The sequence below is a fragment of the Thermobia domestica genome, chromosome 1, assembly GCF_964235325.1.
Source record: "Thermobia domestica chromosome 1, izTheDome1.hap1.1, whole genome shotgun sequence".
Lineage (NCBI taxonomy): Eukaryota > Metazoa > Arthropoda > Insecta > Zygentoma > Lepismatidae > Thermobia > Thermobia domestica.
Window position 1 is genome coordinate 42,589,018 of NC_137454.1, and position 18,154 is coordinate 42,607,171.

General features: G+C 35.3%; 1 protein-coding gene across 1 annotated transcript; it reads right to left on the minus strand.

The window, feature by feature from the left end:
* Positions 1–6,030: 6,030 nt before the first annotated feature.
* Positions 6,031–6,636, minus strand: LOC145680840 (uncharacterized). The gene has a single exon (XM_081751986.1). It carries the CDS (start codon positions 6,634–6,636, stop codon positions 6,031–6,033), a length of 606 nt encoding a protein of 201 aa, XP_081608112.1.
* Between the last annotated feature and the right edge of the window lie 11,518 nt (positions 6,637–18,154).

Genomic DNA, 18,154 nt, shown 5'->3' on the forward strand with positions numbered 1-18,154 from the left:
CTTGAAGAATAGTGCTTTGTAGTCCGTGGGCGCCATTTTTAAAATACCCGTTATATAAAAAATCGGGATATATCCTGCTAATTGCTACGAAAATCCCCTTTATGCCTTTTCAAAAACTTTTTTAAAAATGCCATAAAATGGGATTTTTTCCCACAGGTGCATCACTGGCTATCAATACACCCAATTGTACTTGCCGATACTTAGAGATACGCGCTTACGATCGCAAAGTTCATTGTCCTGCTAGCAAGACAACATCACATAGCATAAGATAAGCTTAAAATTGCCATTAGGTCTTGAATTTTAATTTCTGTTAAACTGATCATGTTACTCAAACATACATAAGTATCAGTCGAAAAATTACCTCAAGCTGAACAAGTTAACACATTCTTTTACCTGAGGGAGGCATGTACGAAATAATTTATTTCAGGAGGAGTCCAAAGGTTTTGAGCGATTTGGAATTCAACATGAGAATAAATTATATTAAAATTAGCGAAATCACGCCCAAAATGAGACTACATTGACAGAAAAGTCACAATTTCGTGGAAAGTCGGACCCCCAGGACCCACCTCCTTTCATACGTCCCTGCCTGAGGGTAAATTTTCAGAAAAATCGAAGAAAAACTAACTTCTGAGGCATTAAACATATCTCGTTCGTTACCAATAATAATTAATATTTTTTAAATTTTATTGGAAGAAATTGTTATTTCTTATGTATATTACGGTATGTAGCAAAATATACTGTGAAGTACTAATTTATTGTTTGTAGTTTCCGAACCATGACATACATACTCCTTACGCGCATACTACTTGTGAAGAAACTACCAGAAGGATCTAATCATCATCCGTAACTATTGTAACGATGAGGTAACTAAGATTCTAAAAGTCAAAGATATTTCACATCATCATTTCCTTCGTTTCTCTTCCCACACTCAGCGGTCTGGAAGCCAGACCAACAATAATTAAAACCACTAAAGACCGTGAGTTGCAGGAAAATAAGAAGATGGAGAAATTAATAATTTCCCAGAATTAATTAATTATTAAACAAGGATCCATGCTGTTCTTCATTGGAAGCCCACAAACTCCACTCTCTTGTTCAATACCATCCTCTCCAAGGAAAATACGAAGAAAATAATAATCTTTCTTTTCCTTTCTTCTTTCCTTTTATTCCCATCTTCCAATTACAAATTTATTAGTTTTAATTGCGTTTGCTTAGCTAGACCATTTGTCTTGAAACACATTTGCAACTTTTACTCTAATTGATAAAAGAAATACTGCCATTTTATACCTGTATGATGTGAACATGACAAAGGGTAGGGCCACTCGTAAGGGGGTAAGGGGTCCGGACATTTGAGAAAGCCTTTCAGGGATTATCTTTTTCTTATGTTATCTTCATTCAATTGTGATTTTCCAAGTTTAAAATTCCCAACAACAACAAAATAATCATAACTTTTTCTAGGGATTACTCTAAGTTATATAAAACTAGCATATATTACCCGCTTCGCTGGGTTGAAATAAATAATTTAAATGCACATTGATATTGCTAGTTTTCGATCATTTTAATGTATGTCACCCCTACTCATCCGCAAGAACTATAGATTCAACACTAATATCGGTCAGTTTTGACCATATATATATATATAGTTCCCCCTTTCCCATGTTGCGGGCCATGGCATCGGAAGTATCACCGTTCATCTCAGCGACCCCAAAAATGTGGATTCAGCACTAATAACGGTCATTTTCTATGATTTTTAAATATCTCTTCCTCCCCTCCTCCAAATTGCGGGTTTGAATTTCAATTTCATCTAAGGGACCCAGAAAACTAAATTCGACACTGATAGTGGCCATTTTCGATCATTTTTATATATCTCTTTCTTCCCTCCCCCAAGTGGCGGAGCTGATTTTGTATTTAAACTGGATCGAAAATGTCACTGTTCATCTGAATGATCCCGAAAACTATGGATTAGACACTAATATTGGTCATTTTCGATCATTATTATATGTAGGCCCCCTCTCCCACCTCCGTGCTGCGGCACACATCAGAATCGTCACTGTTAATCTCAACTACTCCTAAAACTATGGATTCGACACTAATTTAGTCATTTTTGATCATTTTTAAATGCTCATCCCCCTCCCCTACGTCGTACCCTCCACCTCCCCTACTATCAGACCCGAACTTGGATTGAAATAGCATCAGAAGTGTCACTGTTTCTACTAATTGACCCCGAAAACTACGGATTCAACACTAATATTGACCATCTTTCATCATTTTAAAAATTTCTCTCCCCATCCCTCTCCCCTACGTTGCATCATCAAAGTGAATAGCCTAAAGTAATCCTTGCCCCTAAACTCATGTATGTTGAAAATTCGATTGAGATCGATCAGGTGGTTCAAGAGTGATGAAGTCACAAAGACAGTCATTTTATTTTGATTTTTTATATATATATCTCATCTCTCTCCCTCCTCTACGTTGGCTTGTCAAAGTGAAACGATAAAAAAACACCTAAGGCCCGACCCTCATCTATGTTGAAAATTTGATTGAGATCGATTGGGTGGTTCAAAAGTTATTAGGTTTTATATATTCTTATATATCTGTCCCCTCTCCTCCCTCTGCCTAAGGTCTACCGTCAAAGTGATATGGTAAAGGCCACCCCAGGTCCGAACTTCATCCATATTGAATGTTTTAAAGATCGGTTGGATGGTTTAAGCGTGATGAAGTCACAAAGACGGTCCCTTTTGTTTTTATTTTTTTACATATATATCTCCCCCTCTCCTCCCCCTCCCCGAGGTTGTACCGTAGAAGTGAAATATCGAAAACATGATTAAAGTTTTATCAAGATAGGTCTGGTAGCTAAAGAATTATTAAGTTTCATTTATTTTTTATAGATTTATCCACTCCTCCCCCTCCCCTAAGTTCTACAGTTAAATTGATATGATAAAAACCACCCCAGGCCCAAACATGATCCATATTGAAAATCTGATTAAGATCGGTCAAGTGGTTAAAGCGTGATGAAGTCTCAAAGACAGTCACTTTTATTTTTATTATTTTTTCATATATCTCCCCCTCTCCCTCCCCTAGGATGTACCGTAAAAGTAAAATGATGAAAACATCCCAGGCCCGAACCTTATCCATGTTGAAAGTTTAATCGAGATCGGTTGGGTGGTTCAAGAGTTATTAAGTTTTATTCATTTTGATATATTTCCCCTCCTCCCTTCCCCCTCCCCTAAGATCTACTGTCAAAATGAAACGATAAAAAAAACTTTCCAGGTTTGAATTTTATATATGTTGAAAATATGATTGAGATCAATCGGGTGGTTCAAGAGTTATTAATTCACAAACATAGTCTGATTTTTGTATATTTCCCCCTCCACTCCTCACCGACGTTGCTCCGTCGAAGTCAAATGATAAAAATCATCCCAGTCCCAAACTTCACCTACATTGAAAATTTGATTAAGATCGGTCGGATAGTTCAAGAGTTATTAAGTTTTATTTAATTGTTTCTATGTCCCCCTCCTCCCCCACCCCTAAGATCTACCGTCAAAGTAAATAGCTAAAAACACTCCCAGACGAAAACCGCATTTATGTTGAAAACTTGATCGAGATCTGTCGGGCGGTTCAGGAGATTAAAAGTCACAAACATAGAAACTTGCTAAATCCATATTTTTAAATTTAATCTTTATTATAAAATTGAAAGTGTTCAATTTTATAATAAAGATTAAATTTAAAAATATGGATTTAGCAAGTTTCTGAACGTCCTTTCATAGCAAGAATAAAGTTTAGTTCATCCATAATACAGGAATTTAGCGATTTTTGAATTGCTATTTGTCTATTCTGAATCTTAAGCTGCATTACAGAGATAGATTAATAATATACCAACTTTACAGGAACCAGGAAGCTGACATAGGAAGAGATCAGAATTATGCAAGAATAAGTAAAGGAGTATGGCAAGGATGTGGACTTTCACCTCTCCTGTTCAAACGTCTATATAGAAAAGGCTATGAAAGAATTCTTTGGTAGAAACGAGAAAGGCGTAAAAGTAAATGGTCAGGTTATGAACACAATGAAGTTCGCTGATGACATAGCATTGATAAAGGAGAACGAAAAGGACTTCCAGGAAGCACTTTCGAACTTGAACGACCAATTGAAAAGAAAAGCATGCAAAGTGAAGATAAATAAGAAGAAAACCAAAGTGATAAAGTGCACAAGGACAGGACAGGAAGGGACAAACGTATGGCTAGGTGGAGAGAAAATCTAAGACATTAAGACTTTCCCATATTTAGGAAGTCTAATATTCTCGGACGGAAGAAGTGAAAAAAAAAAAGTAAGTTCCAGAATAGCGCAGGCTAAACAAGCATTTAAAAGGAAAAGAGGACTGCTAACATCAAGAAATGTGTAGTTAAGGCGTTCCGGAGATATGATAGACGTTGGCAAAGTTTTCAACACTGCTTAAAATTTTATAATTTTCATAACTCATAATTACAACTATCTAAAACTGTTACTGTAATATTATAAAAGCAAAGGAAAGCGACAATTATTTCTAAGAATTGAGACAAATACCTAGTACGTACGTCATTTTAATTAGTATAGCAATGCCTATCCAAATCTCTATAGTGTACCAATGTAGCAATCTCTAGGGTCTATGGTATACTGTATGGACCGAAAACAAAAATGTCTATATGTATATACTTGATATCGCACTGTTCCGGAGATATAGGGTTTTCGACAATATGCTCACCACCGTAGATGACATGACTCACATAGTATGGGAAAGATGACGATCATGGTTCATATGGTGGTCATTTAGAACACTTCTCCTAACAACGTTATGCCCAGTGAGAGATCATGGCGTTGCTCCCTCCCTAGAGACGTCTCTCTCTCTCCTTAGGTTGTCATAATTAAATGTAACTCCTATAGTAGTCATTGCCGTCTGCCCCTTAACTACGCCTACAAAGTATCCCGTTGTCTGTTTTCAGCATATCAACGTGTTTCTCAGCTCACCCATGCTCTGTCCAAGTATACTTTCACATTCTGTGTCGTGTGCTGTGTCTTACGGTTGACCCTGTATACAGTGTATCTCCGAAACCGTGCGAATTCAGAAGCAGACAGAGGGAGAAATGCAAGACTAGATCTTCAGGCTGGACATGGTGAGTCAGTCATTTGCAACTCCCGTATTGCATGACGTAGGAGCAGGCTTTTATAATCAAGAGGCAGAAGAAAGAGAACCAATTGGCATTGTTCGATTAGTCAAGAATCCATGAATTGTCTACCTGCAAAACCATCGACTACGACTGGTTTGCCTATCACCATTGACTTCTATCAACGCTAGCTTTGTTGCCTTCTCCTTGCTCTGTATGAGGGATTTACCAACAATCCAAGAAGTCCAGTTGGAAATTGCTGCCCTGGGTAATATGAGCTTACGTTGGGTAATATCGTATTCTCCCGCTTCCTTCAACATTATCATTCAACCTCACTTCACCCAATTCCTTTGCACTATATAGGGCATAATCACGGGACATAAAAATTTTTCAGACTGATACATAATATAATCTTAATTTTATATGTATACGTATATTATTCTGGACATAGTATTTATTGTTTTACATAGTTTTCTTACTTTTACAACTCATGATCTTGTACTTAATATTTTACATAGTTATTATTATTGTACTTCTTTTTCAAGTATTAAAAAAGCAACTTAAAACAATAAGTACTAGATCCAGAGTTATAAATAAATATACGCAAAACAATACTGGATCGAGAGTTATAAGAAGATTATGCAAGACAATAAATACAAGACCTAGAGATAAGCCATGTAGGAAAATACAATTATTACTGTATGCAGAATTCTAAAAGAAAACGAAGTATAAACATAAGATCCAGACTTAAAAAGTAAAACCACTTAAAATAATAAGTGTTTGGAACTAAAATTATTAAAATCTATTTGAAATAATAAGTACAAGTTCCAAAGTTAAAAGCAGAACTCGTGTCTTGTACATGTTGTATTACATAGTTCTGCCTTGCTCTTGCTGGATTTTATATTGTTTCCCATATCTTTTTTATGATATTAGATCCAATACTTAGTGTCGGATGCACCATATTTATACCAGACTCTGGTTTAGGCTTATATAACCTCAACTGTTGTTCGGTGCTTTCAATAGTTAACGCAATGTCTATAGCTTGCTGGAAAGTCAAATCTTTTGTGTTTAACAGCTTACGCCGAATCGCTTCATCAGTGACTCCAAACACAAACTGGTCTCGAAGATTCTCATCCAAGCAACAAGTGTAGCCACAAAATGATGATTGCTTTTTTAGATCTAGTACAAAGCTATTAATAGACTGATAAGGCTTCTGCTTCATGCTGTGGAATTGAAATCTCTCCGAAATAACGTTCACTTTTGCTGCATAATATGTTTTCATAGCTGTCTTGATTTCTTCATATGACTTTTCTGATGGTGAATTTGGCCAACACATATTACAAATTTTCTCATACGCTTCGGAACCAATAATAGCAAACAAAGTTGAGACCTTTCTGTCATCTGGGATTTGTGTGGCTATACATAAATGTTCAAAACGATCCAGATATGCTTGCAGGTGATCGGTTTCACAGTTGAAAGGTGGAAAACTTGGCAATGAAGACATTGTGTATCCTAGCTCTCTCTTTTAATCCTTCAATACAATCTGTTAACTTTAATTCTTCTTGGATCAATACTGGTATCCTAGAGCTTGAATCCTATCCTACCGACTGCGCCAAATTGTTAGGTTAAATTACTTAATCGGAAATCTTTATATAGTATCTAGATCACTTCGTTTGTATCTATTTTACTACAACAGTAATCTACACAAAATCAATGCTTAGTAAATCTTCTTGAATCTTGTTTATTCTTTATCTGTACCTTTATCCTAGTTGCATATAAATCTCTTAAAACATATTACTCATCATTATCTTCTTGTAATCTTGAAATCATAAATCATATCTTACATAACATCCATAATCTATATCTTCGTTAAATCTTGTAACTTTCTATTTGCACATACTCATGCCCAAATTACCTTAGGAACGGCTAGTGCACATTTTTTAAACACTTTTTATCTATGTATTCTTATATTCTAACACTTAGTATTATACGTGGTTTTATTTTTTAACTTTAGATTTTAATAGTTTTACATAGCTTCTTATAACTCTATGTGTAGTGCTTATTTTTAAAAAAAAAAAACTGTTTAATGTTTTAACTCTGGATCTTGTATTGATTTAAATAGTCCCAGGGTTGATCCCCGACTAACTTCATGGTGGTCAACATTGTGTCTGCTGGTTTTCTCGCGGTACTACCGTTTCCTTTCACAATTATTTCATCACTCAAAGCTCCTTCGTGGCTAAGTAATTAGCGTACACGCCTTTAGCGTAGGAGACTCGAATTACATTCCCGGCGGGAGCACATGTGGTTCGGATTCTACGTTAATCAGTAGATCCCATCTCATATTGCCTCGCTGCTGAAAGGGACATTAAATTCAAAATCAGCTCAATCAACTCTTTCATCATTCACTTCCCTTAATCATCCGTCTCCCTTAGCCTAAAGGGTATAACGAGATTTCATTTCATTTCTTTTTAAAAAAAGTCATGATCTTGTATTATTATAACTCGAAATCCAATATTGTTTGAGTAGTTTTATTTTTATAACTCTGGATTTTGTATTTATTATGTTATGTAGTTCTCTTTTTAATGCTTGAAATGTTTATGTAAACTGAATTACGTGTTAGCTTAGATTCTGAAATGACACATTCAATTAAACATTTGACAAAAGTCTTTTACTGTTAATTACCAACGGAAAGCATGATGGCTCAGACGGGCTTAACAATAAATTCCTGATCTGTTGTGCAGTATCTCCAGTTAGATCTCATGACATGTGAGTTTCATTGAACAAGATTATGCCCATTGATTTTACTATGGTTATTCCGTTCCCTCCAACTCTATTTATTCAGTCCACCAATTTTCCATCATCATTCCTCATCCTTTTCCTTTAGCCTACAGGGTGTACCTGCATGAGATTAACACTTTTAAAATTTCCACTTTCTGAGGTAAATTTTAGACGTTCAGTCAAATAGGTACTACTTCCTTATTATTTATCATAGGATCATGATTCATATCTCATTTTTTTCAGAATACAGCAACCTTTCCAGTACTAACACTCGCTTGACCTTGTCATACACCATGAACGGGATAATTGCGGAAAACCGGTAGCTTTTCGAAAAAACAATCAAAATTTTGCTCGTTTCTGGCCCGGGTTTGGATTCACGTAGGTAACTAGAAATCACTTGAAAAATACGTAGTTATGTACACAAATCTCAATCTCATATGGAAAATCTCAATCTTATATGTTGAAAACAAAGGGCGGAAAAATATTTTGAAAATCTCAAGGTAATTCATGTGTATATGTTATTCTCAAAATTTCCTACAACATTAATATTTTCCATAGGATAATGGTTCAACCTCATTCTCTTCAGACTAAAGCAAGCTTTCAAAAAATAGCACTCACATGCCCATATCATGAACCAGAAACGGGAGATTAGGGAAAAACCAGGAAATTTTCCGAAAAAAATCACCTTCTCGAAAAATTTGAGACCCTCTGGCCTGGGACAGGATTGTAGACATCTCAAAATGACATGAGAAATACTTAGAGATATACACAGTGCGTGTACAAAATTTCAATCTTATGTCTTGAAAAATGTGGACGGGATAATTTTTCAAAATTTGGCTGAAGGTCAAAAATATATTATAATATAGACTTATATACAATTACATAATATAAAAATTTCCTGCAACATTAATATTTGGTCTAGAATCATGGTTTGTACGTCATTTTCTTCAGTATAACGCGCCCTTTCCAACAGTACCACTCACATGTCCGTATTACACCTGAACCGGGAAATTCGATTTAAAAAACTGGACATTTTCTTTTTAAAAAAAATCACCTCCTCGGAACAGTTGCACCCCTTGGGCCCGAGTCTGGGTTCACGTAGAGATTTCAAACTGATTAATACTCAAAGGAGTACACAATCCGTATGCAAAATTTCAATCTGAAATCTTGAAACCACACAAAATTACTACCACTTTAGTGTTACTTGTGTGTTAATTCAGCACCAACTTTTTTTTTTTTTGTTAACAATGCTAGCATGCTGAAGGCATGCTAGCCCCTTACAAGGGTTACGCCCTTTTCTCGGGAAGAGAAGGAATATTAATATGGAAAGGAGGCAGCAGGGACGGTCTAAGTGATTTAATAATTTGTATTAACTTTATTGATCATAAATTATATAGTATTGAAGTACCATAGCAGACATTGTGGCCTTTAGCTATAACCATTAGGATGGGCGATGAGATGGAGATGAGGGTGAGGTGCACCGAACGCCACAACACAGTAAAGGGAAGGGTAAATTCCAAACGAACATGTTTACCCGGTAGACGAATGCATGTTATCTTTCGATCCTGGGGCTGCTCAGGATCATGATGAGAGACACAATGAGCCCTGTTAGAAGAAATGGATTACTGTGCGTATGATGGGAAGATGTAGTGCGAATCTGAATGAATGGCAAAGGCAGCTGCGATGTCTTGATCTGGATGATTTGGTGGGAGTGAATAACGATATAAAGTAAAGAGGAGGGAGAGTGGCGGGTGGTGGACAGGATGTTGTGGAGCGTAGTCGATATCACTGTGTAGAATATCAAGGAAAAGGTGATGCTTCTGAGCCAGTCTATTGGTGATGTAGGAAAGTCGAAGCTTTTCAATGTGGTAAAGGATGTGAGGAAAGGAGATGCGATCATACAGATTTTGTATAGGGCTGGGTAGCTTGATATGATATGAAATACGCAGGGCGTGTCGTTCTAGGATCTTGAGCTTGTTGTAAAAGGTTGAATGTGCAGCGATCCAAGCTGTGAACACATAGGTGAGGACGGGTCGTAGGAACACCTTATATGTTGTGAGAATGGTATCTGTTTGTAGGCCCCAGGTTGCAGCACCAACCACATCGCCTTCCGAGCATATCAGAAATAATTTGTTACTACCTCAGAGAATTTGCGTTGCTATTTATTGTTTGGTATGAGCAAAGCTTTGCGAAATATATTTGGCATTTCTGCCAAGTAACGAATAATGCCAGAATGTGATACACTGCAACATGTTTTCTCACAAGTACAAATATTGCAAGCTCAAGATGATGATAGTCTGTGGTGATTGGGATATCTCGTACGTCATTAATGCGAACCGATGTCAAATGGAACACGATACACGATCGTAAATTCCAAACGAACATGTTTACCCGGTGGAGAAAAGGGACACGCTGAAACCACAACGCAAAAATGGCTTTCTACGATTGTTTTTATTGTTATTAGTATGACTATTATTATTATTATTATTATTATTATTATTATTATTATTAGTAGTAGTAGTAGTAGTAGTAGTAGTAGTAGTAGTAGTAGTAGTAGTAGTAGTAATAGTAGTAGTATGATTAGCATTATTAATATGAGCAGTATGATAAGTAAAAATAATAATAATAATAATAATAAGAAGAAGAAGAAGAAGAAGAAACAAATGTATTTTTGGGCCCGTTAAGTAACGGAGGACTTCGGCCCGTCTTGAGTGTCCTCTAGCACTGCTATAAAGGTTTTAAAATTCACAAACAGCCATACCCTAGACGGGACTCTTGAGTCGCTGGCTAGACGCCTCAACCAACACCAACGTAAGGGTGGCAATAACACTAACAGAAGAAGACGACAAAGAAATAATAATAATAATAATAATAATAATAATAATAATAATAATAATAATAATAATAATAATAATAATAATAATAATTATAATAATAATAATAATAATAATCCTATATCAATGTTCTTAACCTAATTCCGATCACGATCCCCATTTTATCACGTCCTCTTGCTAGTGACCCCCTTATAATTTCTGACTTGTAATAAGCTTGTGTCGGATTTTTAATATACCTATTGCTGAAGTCTCACTATATACATCTATTTCTATAATAGTAGGATCCATTTCTTGTATATAGTGAATAGAGGATCTTCCCTAAAAGCGAATGAATTAAAACCAAATTTGGTCCGTTCATTCATATTACAAATATGGAATCCCATCCGTCATACTGTTTCAAAATGGAGGCCGTTTGAAAATTTTAAAACTTCATAACAACCTCAATTTTGGGTCATGTGATAAAAAGAAAAAAAGTGCATTTGCATTCTTCTGGTATTTCAATATTTAGTTCTCATTAGTTTCATATCGAACATCTTTCTTTTAAATTGATTTGTAACTAACTCTGCACCTGTTGAAAATATTTAGTAGACAGATTTTTTGTTGTTCTTGACACTATGTATACAAATAAAAATTGCCTATCAGAACAAATTTCAAAATAATAATTATTTTAAAAAATATTTCCCGGTATTAAATTCTAATTATATTTATCTCTTTCCTTATCTTCGCGACCACCAGGTTGAGAAACCCTGTCCTATACTATTTCTTCCTCTTGCAGACGTCGTGTTCATGTGGGTTGAAGCGTCAAGCCAGCAACTCAAGGGCTCCGACTTTGAATCCCGTCTGGGGTATGGTAGTTTGTGGATTTTAAAACCTTTATAGCAGTGCTAGAGGACACTCAAGACGGGCCGAAGTCCTTCGTTACTTAACGGGTCCAACAATACATTTGTATTATTATTATTATTATTATTATTATTATTATTATTATTATTATTATTATTATTATTATTATTATTATTATTATTATTATTACTTATCATACAGGTCATATTAATAATGCTAATCATACTACTACTACTATTACTACTACTACTACTACTACTACTACTACTACTACTACTAATAATAATAATAATAATAATAATAATAATAATAATAATAATAATAATAATAATAATAGGCATACTAATAACAATAAAAATAATAGTATAAAGCCATTTTTGCGTTGTGGTTTCAGCGTGTCCCTTTTCTCCACCGGGTAAACGTCTTCGTTTGGAATTTAGGATCGTGTATCGTGTTCCATTTGACATCGGTTCGCATAATGACGTACTAGAGATCCCAATCACCACTGACTATCATCATCTTGAGTTTGCAATATTTGACTTTGTGAGAAAACAGATTCCAGTGTATCACATTCTGGCATGTATGACCAGAGTACATAACTTTCAGGGGCTTTGGGGGAACGATCATTCTACTTCCGGTTCGACGACGTTGCGAATCGTAAAAGCAAGCATATGTTCATCTTTTAATTTGTCCTTCCACTTGTGCAAGTTTCAATGCGATACTCGTCGAGGAGTTGGATAGCTTACCTTGTAAGTATCAATGACTTTACGATGATTTGGCTTCAATGTATAATTTTGACAGACTGAGTTTCTGTGTTACTGACTAACACTGACTCTCTATATCTACTTATTACCATTGATTCCTACTGATTACTTACTCTCTACAATGAAGCAAATTGAAGCATTTATACAACAGAAAGGTGCTTACATTGCTGTTTGTGGCTCCCAAAATTTGGGTTGAAATCATTACACCTGGGTATAAGAGTTGCCTGAAGAAATCTTAGATAACCAATACTACTTTTAGGTTGAACACCATATCATCACCTAAAATTTAAATTAACTTCCATCACACTGTCTGATGAACAAAACATACAATTAGAAAATTCTTACATTGGAAGAAATAATCTCATTGTCAGACAAACTTAAGCAGTTACATTCACAGACTATTTTTGTGAAACTGAAATAACAACAAAAATAAACTTTGCTTTTAATAACACATCTTGCCTAAATTTCTTCACGGGCCTGCACAGCCTTACGCTTTTATTAAAATAAAATTGACAAATTCAGCGCACTTGTGCGAAAAGTTCACTTATCTTCACGGCCCAGCAATACATTTTGCGTGCAAGATGGCGCTAATGTCCCAAATCGCATAGAATATAAGATCCAGTGTTAGGTCTAATGTCTTTCGACAGCAGTGAAGCTAGATGTACACAGTGATGCCAACCTGTGGGGAAAATCCCATTCTGTAGGATTTTTAAATATTAATTTTTCGAAAAGAGATAAAGGGAATTTTCATCAATTGGCAGCAAATATGGCAATATGTAGACAGCTACAAAATTGTCTACAGGCGAAAACTAGACCAATGTTTCCTCAATAATCTTGAGGCCAGTGGTAATAATTAACAAATTTGGTACCGGAAAATGCATAGAGCAAAAGTAACTTGTGATTCTTACAAAACAAGCTGTGAGGCCTGACCGAGTCCGAAATATGTTATCGCCTTTAGGCCCAAGTCCGTGATGTGATAATCAAATGAGCCCGAAATAAGCCCGAATTGCAGAAACTTAATAATTAACACAAAATTGTATTTTAAAATTTAATTTGAGGTTTGATTTTGCATTTTAAAAGCTTACATAATTCAGAGAGAATAACGAAATAAAGGTTATCGTTTACCGTTACAAACTATATAACTAACTAACTCTATGGCCTATGGAACCCGGAGGTTCAATGACGCGCTCACAAAAGCTCTCCACTGACTACTATCCTTAGCTAACTGCATCCAGTTTCTACTTTGTATTCCCATCTCTGCGAGATCCATCTTAATATTGTCCTCCCATCTGCGCCTAGGTCTTCCTAATGGTCGTTTTTCGATTGGTCTTCCAGTTAAGACTTTGAAAGCGTTTCTACTTTCTTCCATTCTAGCTACATGACCCGCCCACCTAAGCCTCCTAGACTTGACGACTCTGACAATATTGGGTAAACCATATAAATTATGTAGTTCCTCGTTATGAGGTTTCCGCCATTCCCCATTCCCGTTCCTCTTGGGTCCGAATATTCATCTCAGGATCTTGTTTCAGTCTATGTTATTCCCTCAGAGTAAGTGACCATGTTTCGCAACCATACAGAACAACAGGCATGATTATCGTTTTGTATATTTGAAGCTTCAAATTCCTTGACAGAATTCGCGACGACAAGAGATTTTGAACCGAATAGTAACACGAATTCCTTGCTTTTAGTCGACATTTAATTTCTCCGTGAATATGATTTTCCTCTGTTAATATTGATCCTAGATATTTGAAAGTATCCACTTTATCAAAAGTATTATTTAGTATTTTAACGCATCCATAATTTGCTGTATTCCGGTCCCGACGCACTTCCATGTATTTAGTTTTCTCTCCATTTACTTCTAAACCCATGTCCCTGCAAGAGTTTAATAAGATCTCTGCATTTCTTTCTAATGTTCTCCTATCATAACCTATTAAATTTACATCATCATTATATGCCATAACCTGGTGAATACCGTTCATCTGTAGGCCCTGGTTGCTATCTTTGATTTTCCTTATAGCGTATTCCAGAACAAAGTTAAATAATAATGGCGACAACGCATCTCCTTGTTTAAGGCCATTTTCGACGTGAAAGGTCGTGGACAAAGGTTTTCCTACCCGGACTTTACTTTGGGTTCTCTCCTAACCGAGTCGTACGCCTTTCTAAAATCAATAAATAGATGATGTACCGGGGTATTGTATTCCCACTTTTTTTCGAGTATTTGACGAATGGTAAATATTTGGTCGATAGTTGATCGATTTCGTCTAAATCCACACTGTTAATCTCCAATAATTTCATCTGCGTAGGGGTCAATTTTGCTATTAGAATATTTGAATGGATTTTATAGGATGTTGACAGAAGAGAAATGCCTCGATAATTATTACAGTCAGTTTTGTCGCCTTTCTTGTGAATTGGAACAATGATTGATTCTTTCCACTCTTGTGGCAATTCTTCCTTGTTCCAGATAAGGAGAACTATATGAATTCTCCTAATTACAAACTGTATGAATTCTCTAAACAAAATGGTAATTTATATAAATTCCGTCTCTCTTCGCCTCGGTGAGTATTTGTGGGACGTTAAGGTAAATATTTAATTTCATTTATATAAATTGTCATGAAATAGAAACGTGAATACTTCAAATCTCTGAAATAAAATGTCAATGTGTGTAAATTCTTATGCAGATGGATATGTACTGGACTTACTCAGATAATTCTCAAAGCAATCACTGTCGATTGCTGTGAAGAAAAAGAATGGAATTTACACTCTGCTGCTCAAACTTTCACTATCAGATAAGCTAAGACTGTTATTTTTAGTTTTGTGTCTCCACTACAGAGTTAACTTTACTCTCAATTGGACAATGATAATCAGAATTTTTGTGTGGGCGTCTCAAGTTAGAAATTTAGATGTCCTTTCAAAGTTCTCCAGAAAGAACGGTCCAATATGTATCGTTGTACGGTATATTTTCAAAGTTAGGCCCGAAAAAGCTCGAGAAATATGGTTGTGTATTTAAAAATTTACGGCCCGAACCTCCCGAGCCCGAAGCGGTCTATGCTTTGTAGTCCCGAGAACAGTCCCCGGGCCGTGTCGGGCCCGAGCCCGTGCAGACCGCTACCATGGAGAAATATGTACTATTTATAGGCAACATATGTTATCAAAAGCAATAGCCAGAGGATGGTTCATTCACATTCCTTCTGGAAATTTTGTTATTCAAGGTGCTGCTTGCACTAGAGGACCAATCGCAGCAAAACGGGATAATATTCTGGAAAGCATTGAATAAGACCGGTATGCAAGCAGTCACGATATCGCCTATAACTTAGGTATTCATCACCAAACAGTGTTGAACCATTTGGAGAAAATTGACTACAAAAAGAAGCTCGACGTTTGGGTGTCACATGATCTAACTCAAGAACATTTGTTCGATCGAATTTCTTCCTACGAATGTCCACTGAAACTTAACTCTCTTGAGCCATTTGTAAAGCAGTTGATCACAACTGATGAAAAGTGAATCATCTACATGCTCCACAGTTTGTAGCAAAGCCCACACTGACGTCCAGGAAAGTTCGGAAACAAAGATCAACCTTCATTAAGTTAGGAAAAATTAAGATTGCAACTCGCGGATGTGTTTCTTTCGGATAACTTATTATACATGATATTGTATACGTGATACTGTACGTGTTTTCCATGGTACGTGTGGGTTAATGTATGTGTGAGTTAAAATAGTTTGTTTCTTTATGGTACTGTGTCACACAAATAACAGTGTGCAACATATTATCTTTTTTCTTTATTAATTTTATTCGCTTGACTAAGTATTTTAAAATGCGTATTTTTAGATATTTCTTATTATGGATAATTCGAACTTTTTTGTCTCCCCTTGGGCTCCGAACAAAAAAGGTTCCGCTGATACAAGGAAGTATCAAAAGTCCCTTAAATCCCCCCCCTTTCTAAAATCCACATAGATGTAGTTTCATTGAATGTGAGGTGGGCAATATATATATATATATATATATATATATATATATATATATATATATATATATACAGTGGCGGATCCAGGATATGATGAAGGGAGGGGCTAAACCATAGTTTGCCGTTTTATCCAGTGTAAAGCTGGATTGAAGGCCATTTTATCCAGTGTATATCTGAGCGTCAAGGGGGGGCAATAGCTATAGCTAATGGTTTTAAAAATAACCTCTTTTTTACGTTTTTAAGTTTCTTATTATGTTACAAATAAAACTATTTAACTTACTAGATAGTTTTTTTTTTTTTTTAAAAAAAGGTCTTAAAGGTCTTACATTTCTTTAACAGGTAAACCTGATTCAATTGTAATTCATCAATTCACAAAGCCACAAAAAATATTCATTTAAAGTAATAACAAAGTAGCAGTCATAAAACAAAAAAAGTCAACTCACAAAGAACCCTGTTCTTCAACAGAGATTAGGGGCCACTGGATATGACTCATGCTTCTGAAATAGATTTCGATCGACACACCAGTCAGTCAGCTATTATAAAATACAACAACTTTTACAACTATTGAAGAAATTTTAAATTTTTGACTTTTATGGCGAAGTTTCTGCCCCAAATACTCCACTGCGTTACCCCTGAATCGATTTCTAATTTCGGTTATTCTGAATTACCAATGAAAGTATTTCTAAACGTATCTGTCTAAAGGGTCACGATAAAAATGTCAAATTTTGGATATAAATAAATTTAAGTATCCTAGATTTGACGTTATTTTTTCATGACTTCATGTATGGATATATTTAAAGATATTTCCATTGAATTAAGCAACCCTAAATTACTATTTTTAAAAATTGATTAGAAATGCATATAAGCTTGGACTTTTTTTTTTTTTTTACCAGTGACATTAGCGTTAGTTTATTGGTTCCTCTGATGGTTGAGGCAAATTTTAGGTGCGCATCCTTTAGTTCATTCTTGTCCAAGACAGAGAGAGAAAACAGGAAATGTTAATGAAATTATGTCCTATAATGAGTAAAGGAATATTTGCTCATTATACAGGAAAATTCATTCCTGATAATATGAATTTGTGTTAAGATGCCTAAGCACAGCGAAATTAAAATACTGCTAATTTTAAAGTAATTGATTACAGTAATTATGTGATATCTTCAAATAGATAAAAGATAATCGAAATGTGGAACAAGAGCTCGCTAGACAATATTATCTTGCATGAGGTACCGTTATCAAGAGTCACCTAGTAGCTTTCTGTTTGCAGAAATGTATAAACTCGAAAATAAATGCGGATTTTCTAAAGGCCTGGTAATCGAAAGCAGATAAGCAAGTCGTGATAACGGTATCTCAGGTAAAATAATATTGTCTAGCGAGCTCTTGTTTCACTTCTCGATTATCTTTTATCTATTTGAAGATATCGCATAATTATTGTAAAATTAGTGGAATTTTAATTTCGCCGTGATGGGGCCTCTGGTGCAATAAACAAACACACACAAAGAGGCACGAAAGTACAGAATAACAACTATTTTCAACTCAAGGCAAAAGCATTTACAATAAATCTAAAATATGAATACGATACAAATGTCTTTATTACGAAATAGTACAAAGTTCAGTCGTAATAAGCTTTACACAAATATTAACGGTATGTTTGCATGTTTTTCTGCTCTACACTACCTACAATTGTCACAAAATAGCCAATGAAAATTGTTCTATTTTCATGATAAAAAATCGAACTATTTCTAAAATAAAAGGAGCCACCACAATAGATAATAAATTACTTTAGTTTTAAGGGGAAATAAAGACATCAATTTTGATTAGATATTATAACTATGGGATACAGAAT

Excerpts from the sequence above, each read along its gene's own strand:
- LOC145680840 (XM_081751986.1), bottom strand. The coding sequence starts at position 6,636 with ATGTCTTCATTGCCAAGTTTTCCACCTTTCAACTGTGAAACCGATCAC.